Source organism: Octopus bimaculoides, chromosome 4 (genome assembly GCF_046866305.1).
Source record: "Octopus bimaculoides isolate indiv1 chromosome 4, ASM4686630v1, whole genome shotgun sequence".
In the NCBI taxonomy this organism is placed as follows: Eukaryota; Metazoa; Mollusca; class Cephalopoda; order Octopoda; family Octopodidae; genus Octopus; species Octopus bimaculoides.
In genome coordinates this window covers 43,672,364-43,687,461 of record NC_142931.1, presented here as the reverse complement: position 1 = coordinate 43,687,461, position 15,098 = coordinate 43,672,364, and the positions used below count along the sequence as shown (strand labels likewise).

At 35.8% G+C, this 15,098-nt stretch overlaps 1 protein-coding gene across 2 annotated transcripts in view; it reads right to left on the bottom strand.

Annotated features, from left to right (window-relative positions):
• Positions 1-13,423, bottom strand: part of LOC106874001 (2-oxoadipate dehydrogenase complex component E1) — a 52,264-nt gene extending 38,841 nt beyond the window's left edge. For both annotated transcript variants that reach the window (XR_016241473.1, XM_014921555.3), the window contains exons 1-3: positions 13,255-13,423; positions 1,345-1,468; positions 675-852 (exon numbers count right to left, since the gene is read on the bottom strand). Coding sequence is in view for 1 of the 2 variants with exons in the window: in XM_014921555.3 (XP_014777041.1) it covers positions 675-852; positions 1,345-1,468; positions 13,255-13,384 (432 nt within the window). In the remaining variant the exon portion in view is untranslated. The remainder of the gene's footprint in view (positions 1-674; positions 853-1,344; positions 1,469-13,254) is intronic.
• Between the last annotated feature and the right edge of the window lie 1,675 nt (positions 13,424-15,098).

The following is a 15,098-nucleotide window of genomic DNA, read 5'->3' as shown; positions in this document are numbered from 1 at the left end:
CAATGTGCCACCTGATCCAAGAATTGAACCCATGAGCTGAACACCCAAACCATAACTCCACACACTTTTACAAGAGCATGCATACAACTCACTGACATAAAGCCACATGAATGATTTCATGAGATGGATTTTTGTTGTATACCAATTCTACAACTATTAACCTTCTTCTTTCTTACAACTGCTCAGTCAAGCCCACAAGGAAGCCTCTATGCACTTACTCAACATGCAAGAAATAGCAGCCACATTTCTCCAAAATCATAACCTACCTATCCAAAAAAATTGGATAATGCAACCCTAGGTGTGCTATATCTGAGTATAATTCAAGATAGACATGCCTGGAACCTACCTCAGCAGAGCTGAACTGGGGTACAAATAACAATAACTACAACACAGTGCTGCTGCATTATCATCATCATCATTTAATGTCCATTTTCTATGGTGGCATAGGATGGATGATTCAATAGGAGCTGGCAAGCCAGAGAGCTAAAGCAGGCTACATTTGTCTGTTTTGGAAAGGTTTCTATGGCAAGATGCCCTTCCTAATGCCAACCACTTTATAGAGTGTATTGGGTACATTTTATGTAACACCAGCAGAGGTGCTTTTTACATGGCACCCATTATTATAAGAAAGACCACCAACAGCTGAAGTTACAGACAAATTTGTGTAATCTTACCTCTAAATGTTCAAATTCAGCACCGATATGTCCGCAGTACTGTCTTTGGAGATTCTCTATTAGTTCTTTAGGGGACTGGTAGCCATATCCACAATGTAGGATACCTTTAACATTTATGTCTGCTACCTCATTATCTCCAGAGAAGCCATAGCGTGATGGATTCAGTTGTTGAATGCTCCTGTAAATAAACAAGGGAAAACAATAAAGTATTAGTTTGAGATTAACCATTGTCATCATCATCATCATGAAGAGAAAAACACTGTCATCATAACAAACATATCATTGCTATATATGCTAGATGTTAGCATATTGTTGGGCTGCCTAGATGAAACAGTGTAAGAACATGAATAGAAAATGGTAATATGCTCTACTATAGAATCGTATGAAAGGAAAATTGCAAGTTAAACAATGATCACACAATTATACACACATACACACAAATATATATTCATACTTGTTTGTTTGTTTTCCATGTTTTTCAATCTTAGCATGGATTAAATGACTATATTGAAGTCTTGTTTTATTGCTAGATGCCCTTTCTGTTGCTAACCCTTATTTGTTCTTCAATGTGAATAGAAGTATGTGCATATATGTGTGTGATGCAAAGATACACAGAATTTATACTTCAGAAAAGTGAAAGGAGAAAATAACACACTGCTACAAAACTTACTGTGTTTCTTTAAGTCCAAGTGGATCCAATTTAGCAAGTTTGTGGCCATAGCGTCGGTAGTTCTGTACCAAGGCATAAGCGTTGCTATGTTTTATTCGATTTTCAATGGTTTCTGAACATAACACTAGAATTAATATAAAATATAAAATTAAATTAAAAAAGAATATTGATAAAAATAAACTGCAAAAAGTATAACTGGAGTGTAACAGAGATGAAAACAAAACAAAAACAAAACTAGTCTTCCAAAAGGGATTGGATTTTCACTTTTACTAGCATTACATTCCAAAGAATGTGAAAATATTGCAACAGTACCAATCAGAAAGAAAAGTAGCAGGACTGAGTTAGTGAAATAGCTCGACCATAGATCAAGACAATACTAGAGAGTGAAGAAGAGAGCTTCAGTATAGTTGAATGACATGCTAGAAACAGTAGGCAAATTTATCTCATATGACTCCCTACAATCTAACAAAACAGGGAAGAACACATTATACTGGGTCATCCCATAAATAATGTAGTTTTTGCAATTGCATGAACTAAAATTAGGAGGGGGTGGGTGGGATAAACTACCTGCATCAACTTGCTATAAAAGCAGGGAGCAATTTTACCTTGTACTTATTCTTATTGCAAGTTTTGAAGAGTGTAGTTCGATTTTAACAGTTATTTTTTCAAAGCTATAATGGAAGTGACAAAGGAGCATATTTGGTTACAAGACGAAAGGTGTTCTTCCATCAGGATAATGCTCAACCACATACGGGTTGGAGTAGTTTTAATGAGAAACTGATGCCCCACCCACCCACCATATTCACCAGACGTTGTCCCATCTGATTATTTTTTATTCCGCATTTTTCAAAGTCATTTGGATGGAAAAAATACGAATTCTGCAGACAAGGTCAGAACAGTACTGGAGGAGTATTCTTCATCACGGACAAGTGAATTTTGGAAGAGGGACCTTGCAAGTCTAGCAGATAGATGGAAGAGAATTGTAGAAAATGAAGGAGAGTATATTTTAGATCAAAAAAGGACTTTATCTTAATTTTGAAAAATAAAAGAAGTATAAAGAAACCACATTATTTATGGGATGACCCAATATAATACAGTTTAAAACATCCCCCAAAAAGATAGGATGATCACAATTAGAATGCCATTGAATGGAATACAGTATTGAGGGAGGTGGCTCTATGCCTGGTGATGGGAGATTAGAGTATGGCATATACACACATGTATTGAGTGCTATTTCTCTTCTTTGTTCCACTAAACCTGCATGTGTTTCTTTCACCAATGTATAAGATATGAACATCAGTGAGATAACCAGATAACCAAATAACCAGCACTTATAAAGTCCTTTGAGATATTAGTTCTGCATCGAATTACAAACTCTCTTATCATGGCCACTATCAGACATAGTTAACCAGTGATTGGCCTGCTGGAAACCTGTAACTCATTTACAAATTATGAAGACTTCTATAGTATTTTTAATGCAAATTGATTCTAAATCCCTGAAATTTTGCATCTGCACCGTTGTTTAGCTCAAAGTCAACCCATATCAAGCAGATTTATGATCAAAGTGAGATGAAGTGTTTTGCTCAAGACCACAAGAAACAAAACCACAATCTCATGACTGTGAGTGAAAGACCCTAACCACTAAACCATGTACCCTCAAAGATATATATTTTATTAATAATCAGAATAAATTATAAATAAAATATATGTATTTATGTTTTGAGTTCTATTTTCCTGTTTGCATCACCACACCTATATATAACTGGCTGCTAAATAGTTTCTGTCAACTAAATTCCACTCACAATGTATAGCTCAACCTAAAGCTAAGTAAGATTGAACTTGTGATAACATGTTTCTATAAAGTGAGCCCCTAAATCACATAGCTGGATTTTTTGGTGACTTCTGGTTTTTTTTTTATTTTTGTTTGTACAAAATATCGGTTCCCATTCTAAATCATATTTTCTTGTTTTAATCATTTAATTTACTGAATACGAAATTGAGTTAAATTGGACATTAAACTCCACTTGCGAAGACCTGTTGAGGCAAGTGAAATCGAAATCAAGTTAAATTTGACGTCTGGCACCCATGCCAACATCGTCTCCCTCATTAGACACAAAACTCAGCCTTGCGAAGACTTATTGGGGCAAGCGAAAGCGAAATTGTGATGGCACCTGTGCCCAGCGTCGCCTTTCTGGCACTTGTGCCCTCGGCATGTGTAAGGACTTTCGAGCAAGATCGTTGCCAGTGCCGCTGGACTTGCTCTTGTGCGGGTGGCACATAAAATATACCATTTTGAGAGTGGCCGTTGCCAGTACCGCCTGACTGGCCTTCGTGCCGGTGGCACGTAAAAAGCACCCACTACACTCTCTGAGTGGTTGGCGTTAGGAAGGGCATCCAGCTGTAGAAACTCTGCCAAATCAGATTGGAGCCTGGTGTAGCCATCTGGTTTCACTAGTCCTCAGTCAAATCGTCCAACCCATGCTAGCATGGAAAGCGGACGTTAAACAACGATGATGATGATGATGAAAATGTGGCTCAAGACCTCAATTTGGGTGATCTTCCTGAGACACCATATCCAGTTTCATTTTACTATTCATTTGAGATGACCTGTTTTTATTCAACAACATCTCCAGTTTCATTTATCATTTTAGATCACCTGCTTCATTCCAGGTCACATCATCCTACACTGAGATACAAATGCTTTTTGCCAAGACAGTAGTATTGTCTTTAACTGTGCATTTTAATAGCTATGTAGTAAACAGAGTTACATTCTAGAAACCGTTAGCAATAAATAAAGCAGGTCAGCATAACAAGACTGGGTACCAAAGAAGAAGAAGAAACATTCCTGGCAGAAAAAAACAAAAGATTACTATGCATATTGGTTTGGACTCTTATCATGTGAAAATCAAAATTTAGATTGGCTTCTCAAAGGACACATGTCAGTCATATTAAATTAGCAATATGTTCTAATTATTTGTGTTATCTGTTATCATAAATTACACACAGGAAAATAAATACAAGCATTTATAAAAAACCTGTCATACTCTTTCTCTCTTCTTATATTATCTTAACTTTACTTTTATTTCTTTGTAGTTTTATTGTGAGAAATGTACCCCAACACACACACACACATATTATATATATCAATCATCATCATCATTTAACATCTGTTTTTTCATGCTTACAAGGGTCAGATATGTGGCTGGGAAGCAAACTTCTTACCACACAGCCACACCTGCACTAATACCATTTCTCATAAACATTGTGTTTATGAGAAGTAAAGGTTAACATATTTAAGTATGGGTTAACATTTAATGAAGAGTAAGAAAATGGTGGGGTATAACATGGTGGGTTGGCAAATGACATTTGAGGAATTAAATTCAGTATTCTTTTTTTAACCCTTTAACATTTAATCTGGCCCAAATATTCAACCTGTTTTATGTTAAAACTGACCACATCCTATTTCTCACACCTACCCTACAATGTCATTCTAAAAACATACAAACACACCATTGAAATCTTAAAGCTACAAGATAATGTGTGACTAATTCAAAACAATGTGAATAAATGAGTATTACATTTGACAAAGAAATCTGAATGCTAAAGGGTTAAACATCTAGTTGGGTTATAAAACTGTAATAGCACTTAGTGATTCTCTTGTTACTACTTTGGCAAGTATGGTGACATCTACGCTTAGCTGATGAGGTGTAATAAGTTAAAACATGCTTGATGTTATCAACCATACTTGCCAAAATTATTACAAAACTAATCATCGAGTTAATGTTTTGATCTTCTAATCAAATTTGTATTTCTAGATCTTTCTTTGTGTAGCTGTGCGGTAAGAAGTTAGCTTCCCAACCATATGGTTCTGGGTTCAGTCCCACTGCATGGTATCTTGGGCAAGTGTCTTCTCCTATAGCCCTAGGTCAACCAAAACCTTGCAAGTAGATTTAGTAGACAGAAACTAAAAACCCATTGTGTGTGTGTGTTTATGTCTCCTTTTCATGACATTATGATAGTTGTAAATGAATGTTACTGTCATACAAATAGTGTCATTTATTGTCAATATTCTGTGAAAGCATGTCTGGCCATGGGGAACTATTACTTTACTTGAAAACAGATGAAGGTTGGCAACAGGAAGGGCATCCTGCCAAAGAAAACTCTGCTTCAAAATAAGCTCCAGCTGACCCATACCAGCATGAAAAAGTGGATGGATGGATGATGATGATGATGGCATTTGTGTAATTAGCATCACTTTTTTTTCATATATCTAATATTGATTTGTGGAACTGTTTGCTCACTCTTTACTCTCTTTTACTCTTTTACTTGTTTCAGTCATTTGACTGCGGCCATGCTGGAGCACCGCCTTTAGTCGAGCAAATTGACCCCAGGACTTATTCTTTGTAAGCCTAGTACTTATTCTATTGGTCTCTTTTGCCGAACCACTAAGTTACGGGGACGTAAACACACCAGCATCAGTTATCAAGCGATGTTGGGGGGACGAACACAGACACACAAACATACACACACATATATCTATATATACATATATATACGACGGGCTTCTTTCAGTTTCCGTCTACCAAATCCACTCACAAGGCTTTGGTCGGCCCGAGGCTATAGTAGAAGACACTTGCCCAAGGTGCCACGCAGTGGGACTGAACCCGGAACCATGTGGTTGGTAAACAAGCTACTTAACACAGCTAGCTAATTATCATTATCATAATTGTATATTTACTTTTGTACTGGCTTTTTATTGAGAGCTGAACAAAATATCAATTTCTGCATTGCCCCATCTTAGTGTTAAATAATACACTGTTAGGAGTCACTCTTCAAATATTGCATCTTTAAGGTATTTTTCCTGCCCATCCATCCATGTGTCAGCCTTTACAGATTAGTAATTCAGAAGGTACATCAGCTGTACCAAGATTACCAAACCCTTTCCTTCTACTCTTTATTATGACAACTGACAACACAATAGTTACATATGCTAATAAGGAGTATACAGAGTGACACACCCCACTTATTTAGATTTGAACAAATGAAAACAAATTTACAAACCCATTTCTTTGTTGCATAACATGCAGCATATCTTTCATGCATCTACTATTGACTATTTAACCATTCATCTGATGCATATCAACCCACATCACAAATGCTAATTGCTATTGCATTTCTTTCCATGCTAACTCCTACTTTCTCACTCACTCAAAGCCCCTTTCTTTTATGTTTTCTTTCTCACCAAAACTTATACACAGTAAACTCCTCTTATCCAGTACTCAAATAACTGAAACTTTCAAGCAACCAGAAAAAAAATTAAAAGAAGATGTATTGTTAATTAGAATTAAGAGAATTTGTGCTACTTTGTATTCATTGTCATTAAAAGAAAGCTTGTTTCTACTGTAGCTAAAATGGATAGTTGTTTCTCAAAGTACAGTAGACTATTCAATTTTGCTGCATTTACAGTACTCCTATTTGTCTGGGTTAACCATTTAATACCTGGATTACTCTGTCATGCTTATTTATTCAAATTGTAGCTTGAAGATTTCAATGATGCAATTGTTTAATTTTTATAATGACATTGTAACATAGGTGTGAGAGGCCAGATCTGGCCAGCTAGAACATACAAAAGGTACAAGATTTTGGCTGGATATGGCTAATTTAAATGCTAAAAGGTTAATAAAGCTTATTCTTTACTTAAATTATATTTTTATATTCCTTCCTATTTCTCTCATTTCTATGTATATTCAGAAGACTAATGCTTATACTGATGTATATATAGAATTTTAATAAATTTTTGTATGATAATTTAAAACTGATGATCAAACATCTGGAAAATTCAGTTGTCTGGTAACCCACCACTCCCATTGGTGCCAGACAGGGAGTTTATTGTTGTTTCTCTTAATAAAGCCTCGTGTTTGTAGAGTTCAAAACAGGGTAGTTGTGATTTCTTACGAGAAATAACAATATATATATATATAGTTTCTGTCTATCAAATTTACTTACAGGGTATTGGTCAGCTCGGGGCTATAGTAGAAGACACTTATCCAACCAAGGTGCAGTGCATTGGACTAAACTAGGAACAATGTGGTTGCAAAGCAAGTTTCTTAACTACCACAAAGCGATGCCTGTGCACATATATATCATCATCATTTAAAAGCTACCTTCTATGCTGGCATGGGTAGAACGTTTTGAAAGGACATAAGTCTGTCAATTGTGTTGAGCTTCAGTATCTGTTCTGGCAGGGTCATCTACAGTTGGATACCCTTCCTAATAGTAGCCACCTTACAGAGTGTACTGGATACATATTTTACAGTATTTGTGCTCACAAGGCTGTTAAGTAACTTGTAAACACATAATTAGTGTGGAAGACACGTATTAATGATTCAAAAAGACAAAGTAATAATAAAGTCTTGGTGTTTTTGAATGGCTAATATGGCATCCATGTTGTAATCACTTGCCTGGCAAGTACACCAATATATATGAATTAAAAGTTTGAACATTTTAAGAGTTGAGGATTATATTTTCGTGAATAACTGCAGAAAGAAAACCAAAGATCTTGAATTTTCAGCTGTCATTCAGACACAATATGGCTGATGAGAGGAAAGCAGATAGGTATGTTAAATGTTCATGATTGGAGGTGGCACAAAACTTTCAGTTCTAAGATGAAAACGGGATGGGGCACTAGCTGGTGACAGAAGAAAAAGAATACATAGCATGTCTGAGGTAGCAGATCAACAGCACATCAAGCAGCCAAATGGCATTTTTCAATGCAAAGAAGGATGTTTGTATGTTCGTCGTTTAACGTCCGCTATGTGTAGAAGCAATTTTATATTGTGGGTCTCATTTCAGCTTTGTAGAATCTTGACCCTTTAGCATTTAAACCAGCCATATTTGGCTCAATTATTCTATGTTTTATGTTCAAACTGGCCATCTCTGGTTCCTCACACCAACCCTACAATATCATTCTAAAAAATTAACAGTTACCTCAACAAAATCTCATAGTTACAAAACAGTACATGATTAATTCAAAACAATCATCATCATCATCATCATCGTTTAACGTCCGCTTTCCATGCTAGCATGGGTTGGACGATTTGACTGAGGACTGGTGAAACCGGATGGCAACACCAGGCTCCAATCTAATTTGGCAGAGTTTCTACAGCTGGATGCCCTTCCTAACGCCAACCACTCAGAGAGTGTAGTGGGTGCTTTTACGTGTCACCTGCACGAAAACGGCCACGCTCGAAATGGTGTCTTTTATGTGCCACTCGCACAAGCCAGTCCAGGGGCACTGGCAACGATCTCGCTCGAAAATCCTACAGGAGCCAGTCAGGCGGTACTGGCAACGGCCATGCTCAAAATGGTGCATCTCATGTGCCACTCGCACAAGAGCCAGTCCAGGGGCACTAGCAACGATCTTACTTGCCAGTGCCCCTGGACTGGCTCTTGTGCGGGTGGCACATGAGATGCACCATCCGCACAAGAGCCAGTCCAGGGGCACTGGCAAGTAAGATCGTTGCCAGTGCCCCTGGACTGGCTCTTGTGCGGGTGGCACATGAGATGCTCCATTTTGAGCGTGGCCGTTCAAAATGAGTGAATAAATAAGCATTACTTTTGACAGAATATTCTGAATGCTAAAGGGTTAAAGAATTACATGGGGGTGAGTATGAAGAATGAAGTGAAGATAAAAAGTTGTTGCTTAATTCCAAATCAGTTCTAATTGAGCAGGCACATGATCAAAGCCATTCCTGTTGTGAATGTCCTGTCTTCTATGTTCAAGTATAGGATATCTAGGACTACATTATCCAATGTGTTCTTTTTTAAAATATAATGTGTAATAAAGAAGATTTGGCTGCTATTTCTAGAAGCTCAAATAACTGTATAGTGGTTACCTCAGTAGCATTTGTTGTTCCGGTAAGCTCTGATCAAGCACATTACATAATCAAAGGAATTCCAACTGTGACCATCCTGTCTTTTTGTATATCAGGGGTTACATTGTCTTATGTATCCTTTAAGATAATAAGGTGGCATTTGAGGGAAATTTGGCTGCATTTTCCTCTAAGTTAAGTGACTGCTTAGAAGCTTCGTGAAATTTTAAAATGGAGTTAAACTACTCTCCCTCTCTACAAATATTGACCATATATGTAATGAATATAAAACAATAATTAGAAATTATTTTATTTGTCATATAGAAGACTGATTTGTTTAATTCATTAATTTCCAAAAAAACATCAGCTAGGTAACAACTACATTATGGGTGAGTTATTTTAGCCTTTAAAGTTTTTGATACCAACTTGTCTGAAACTGCCCTTGGTCCTATGATACAAACTTCCTGTTTTAAATTGAAACCTTTCAATAAAATTTCAAAATTGATTTAAACAAAAACAGTATGTTTCAACAGAAAAACGAAAGCTGACGTGTCAACTCTTTCCATTCGCTCTTCAGTCGAAATAGGGTAACAAAAGGTTTAAGAACTGAGATCCAGTGGAAAGGTGTCTGACCAGGTCACTGAAGTCCGACGAAACTTTTTAACACTTCACAATAGACAATACTGTTATGAACTTAAAGAACAGATCTTCTATACTCTTGAAGATAAAATGCCTCCTCTAATGATGCGATTGTTTCAGCTTCCAGCATATGATCTCAAATTAACTAATTTGCCAAAACAAAGTGGCTGAAATTATGCAAAAAGAGGGGAAAAGATGCATTAGGAAACTTGAATTAAATTTAATTGGTATCATAAACTAGTCAGGTTACTTTAATTTTAACTTTATATATATTTCTAATAAATAATAGATATCAGGTCGCTAAATAATGGGTGGCTATCACGTCCGAAACTTAGGGCACATTAAATTAAAACTAGAACGAATAAAGTTGTAAAAATACTGCAGAAACTACATTATTCATTTCTTTAAAGGCGGGTAGGGTATGATTTATGGGGATTCAATTAGGAGTGTATGTGGTCGTGATAAATATATTTGGTAGTAAAACTGCAGCACCTGCTTATTGACCTAGCACAATGTGTGAGTATATCCGCTGCACAACTGCGCGTGTTAACAACTGATGCACTAAAATATCTTGCATACCGGTGCATTCACGATAAATATCCAATAAACCAAAGAACTAGAGCGACTATTATTATTATAATTATAATTTATTGTCTTTCGTTTAATAAAGAAAAAGAAAAAGGCACGAATGACTGTAGGAAATATTTTGTTGTCGTGAATAGCAAATGATTTGTCAATAGATAAGGATTTATTTAAAAAGCTATAAGATCAGTTCTTCGTTGTTCTGCGTTCAAATTGATGTGTCAACTTGTTTTTTATTTATTTTAGAGTTGAATAATATTCATTGAATATACTTCATGACAATCCTCAAAACCTTACACTAAGAAATCATTATTATCGTTATTACATAAAGTAGATATAAAATTTTCCATTTTACTCAACAATGATTAAGAAAAAAAAAAAATGAAAACATTTGAAATTGTGGTAAATTCGCAGGATGAAATCGAGACTGATTTCTACAGAACACGAATAAGATGTATCTTTCTTAGATACCAAGATAGGATGAAAAACTCCAGGAAAGGATGTACAATCGATTCTATGATAATTTGTCTCATTAACTACTGTATGATAAAACTTATTCAGTATTGCTTGTAATCAGTGAGCGAGCTGCGTAACCAGTAAGCGGACAAAAATATAAAGTGCACATTTGATACCTTAAACGGACAAAAATATATGCAGAAGTGCACACTTGGTAGCTTATATAGCTTCAATGAATAAAATACAAGAGAGCAGACTGGTTCAAATTACATGCAGCTTAAAAAGTCCTACCTGAATACTCCTATGTAACTGCAGGTGTCACAAATTTTAAATACTTTTGAATTAAGAATTTGATCCATAAAGCAATTTATGTTATGAGCTATTCAATAATGAATACAGATTTTAAAAACAAAAAATTATTCCGTTTTAGATGTATTTTGTTTCAATAAATATCAATTTAATCAATTCAGAGCTTATCAATTTCAAATAAAGGATTAATTATTCTTCAAATCAAATATAAAAATAAAATAAAGTACGTAAGTTCTCATAAAAGATTTTACTCTTCACTGACCGGGTTCGTTCCCCCGACCCAACCAAATTGGAAGATCTGATTTTTGATGATCACAACACATGCTTCTGTCGTCTACTAGTGTTTATTACATTACACCCCGGAGGAACATGATACAAAATTCTACCACTGATATTCGAACTCACAAAAGTGGGTACCGAATATATAATCTACTAGGTCGAATTTTTTACTACTTATACAATAACTATTTCTTTTATATGGGAACAAATTTTTAAGGGGAAAACGAATTAAGTTCTTTCTTCCATTGAACTAATCAAATTTCATCCTTGTTAAAGGGTGATTAGTACATTGTATAAAAGGGAATGGCTCAACTAGTCAGCAAACCTATATTTGAAGTGGGGGAATGGGTCATCGCTATTTCGCCCTACGCCAGTACTGAACACGCAGACCTATAACCATTCTTTCCGTTTTTCTAAAGCGTAAATTTGGCTGCTATTTTTAGCAGGCCAATAGGCCTGGTAGAGGCTCTTATTGCAAGTATGTTTGGTAACGTCGACTTTCGCGAAATTCGAACTCCAAATGGAGAAAAATGTAATTAAATACTTTAAAATTACTATTGAATTGCCGATAGCAGAATCCGATGAAGGTGATAAAAAGGGTAACCGAAAGTTTTAGATAACCTAAGCTACAGCTTATATATTCAACAGAAAGAAGGCTACAAACATGAATTTAAAAAATATTCTTTCTTTGTTAAAAGTCAATATATTTTTTTCGGCCAAAATATATTTTAGAGATGTAAATTCTTCAGTCACCTTTCAACTCGTTTGTTTGTTTTTCTTTTAATTACAATCGGAATTTCAGCACGTTTTAACATATGAAAAGCGACTACATTAAAAGGGATGCTAGGACAGCTGGTGTTATTATCTTGATAGAGGGTCTGGCCGACACAAAAGCCAACAAAACTTGTATATGTTATACCGCTAAGAGATATTTTCTTTTCTTTTTCCGTTTAGAGGTTAGATATGACTGATATCATTTCGACTATACAACCGGAATTTACTTTATCGCCCTTGAAAGCGCGAATTTCAGAGTCTGGATTCAACGTAGACATATACAACTGTATACGTAGTTCAGTGCCCTACCGTTATTTTTCCATTTCTTCATTGTAGCTGATTAATAAAAATGATAATGATAATAAAAGAATGTCAGAATATTACAGTTGCCACCCTAGTAGCAGTATTACTACTATGATCACTACTGTGCTGTGATACACATGCATATATTTTATGTATATTTTCTTTGTACAACCTGTAGCTATAGCCTATGTTCATCACATCGATTGTATGTACACAGTCACAAACAGAGATTTAGCAGCTTTGTTTACAACACACATAATCCGTATAAGAAACATATGTCAATTGAACATAAATTTATATCCCGTACATCGATACGTGTGTACATATGTATGCATATAGCTTACAAACATTCTATAACATATACTATGTAATTATATATGTATATATATATATATATGTTAATCGAAGTGTACAATATCATATATCCATTACCGCCGATCTTACCAATCGGTTTCGCACTAGGGATTCAACTCGATTATGTGAACAGTAATGGATATATAATACGGTAAATAATGTGCACTTCGATTAAGATACTCACTATAGTGGCAAATATACGAGTGCATATTTTTTATGACTTATGGATTCTTAGACGGTATACACACATCTTACATACAGACACACACGCATCTAGTATGCATGCACAGAGAAAACTGGAAACACATCCAATGAGGTTGTGTTTATAGATTCAAATGCAAACCTTCTTCAGATGTTGATTTGTTGCGTGGTCTATAGCCATACACCCCACTTTTGGAGTGGTAAGCTGCAGTGGACTGTAGTTTAGTTGCAAGCCAATTCTGTCTCAGAAGCCTCCGTGGAAGCATCAACATTTTTCAGTCGTCCACTTCCGACTATCGCCCTGCAATTACAACTGAGGTGAATTCGGTGTAAACCGAACTTGAAGCTGGCTAAGGTTAAAGACAGAAGTAAAAGAAGAAAGAAAGTTGGTTAGTCAATAGAAGGAGGTAAAAAAACAAAAGAAAGATAAAGGATATACAGATAGTATTAGAGAGAAGGCGTGATAGAAAGAAAGAGAATAATATAAAGAGTATTATGCTTTTTTTTTATTGCTTATCACATGAAATAAATAGATAATACGAAACAAAAGCAGAGTGATATCTTTACAACAAAACAACGGTAGATCTCGATCGGGACTGACAAGGGCTGCACAGCAACAAAATTTAACCATAGGCCTGCTTGATACAGGTTGATTGGGGCTACATATCGAACAACAACGAAACATAACAATAGGTCATTTCCATAGGGGTTGACCGAGGTTACACAGCAATAAAACGACGACCGTAGGTCTACTCTACAATACTTTAGCAGAACGTTTAAATGAAATGAACACGTGTGACTGAGAGAATGCAAACACGGAAAATACTTGTTAGATATAAATAACAGCACATACTATGAATTGAAATTCTAGTAGTTTTTAAGCAACTGGGCTTAGCTACTCAAAATCATAGCCATTAATATATTTTTTCTTTTAAAAAGGGATATAAAAATGAAAAACGTGTTACGACCCGATCGTAATCTCGCTAGCTTTTCAAGAAACAAATAAATAAGCCTGGGGATCATAACATACTTACGGAGAGGAATAGTTAGAAAATTCCCATCCAACTCAACTAACTTCTATCGAACTCACAAGCTCTCTTACATGTAACTGAAATTGACCTTTTAACCTTTCCATCTAAAGTACTTTTACTCTACCCTTACTTCCAACTTCCACAAGCACTGAAGTTGCGTCATTGATGAAACAACTTCACTCTTTTACATATTTTTAGCTTCGACACTTTCATATATAAGATTAAGACACTTGAGAGTTTTTATAACTAAATGAAAAATGAAGCCTGTGTGTTCTAGTAAGAATTATTTCTTCTTTTAAACCGAGATTTTCATGGATGGTGTGTGATAAAAAAAAATATGCTAAAACTTCTCTCACAATATCTTAGTAAAATTAGTCCTAAATAAAATGGAAAAGCAAAGTCACGACAGCATACTTAAGAAAAACACTCTCAGGTGCAGGGCTTTGCCAAAAATCTTAAAGGTTTCTTGTACAAGTCTCAGAAACCAGTGGTTTGTATCCTGTAACCGAAGTGGAGTGATCCATGGCAAGGGCACATTCTTTGGCTTAGTAAGGAAAACGGACTGTGTCTGAATTTAGCACACACATCTGTAACGGTAGGGTCACCAATTGTAACGGTTATTGATTGAACGATGAAGATGATCAACATTTTTATAGAAATATTTATTTACCGTTACTTTATATGTTGCCATACCACGACGGGTAGGCCAGTGTAATAGTACAACAGTTTGTACGTAAAGCATGCTGAGTAAAGAATTTCGGCCTGTATCTGTATGTACACTTTCTCATAGTAGTATTTATATATAGAGAGAGATGGTAGTGTTAAAGAGAAAAGGATGCGAGCTCGTATGCCTGCTTGTGTCCATGGCCCCAGATGCCCAGTCGCCACCGACAGGCGACCAAGCTGTCGAGGCGTCACCGCTGGTGACTAAAAAGAGGAAGTTTGCTTGGAGGTC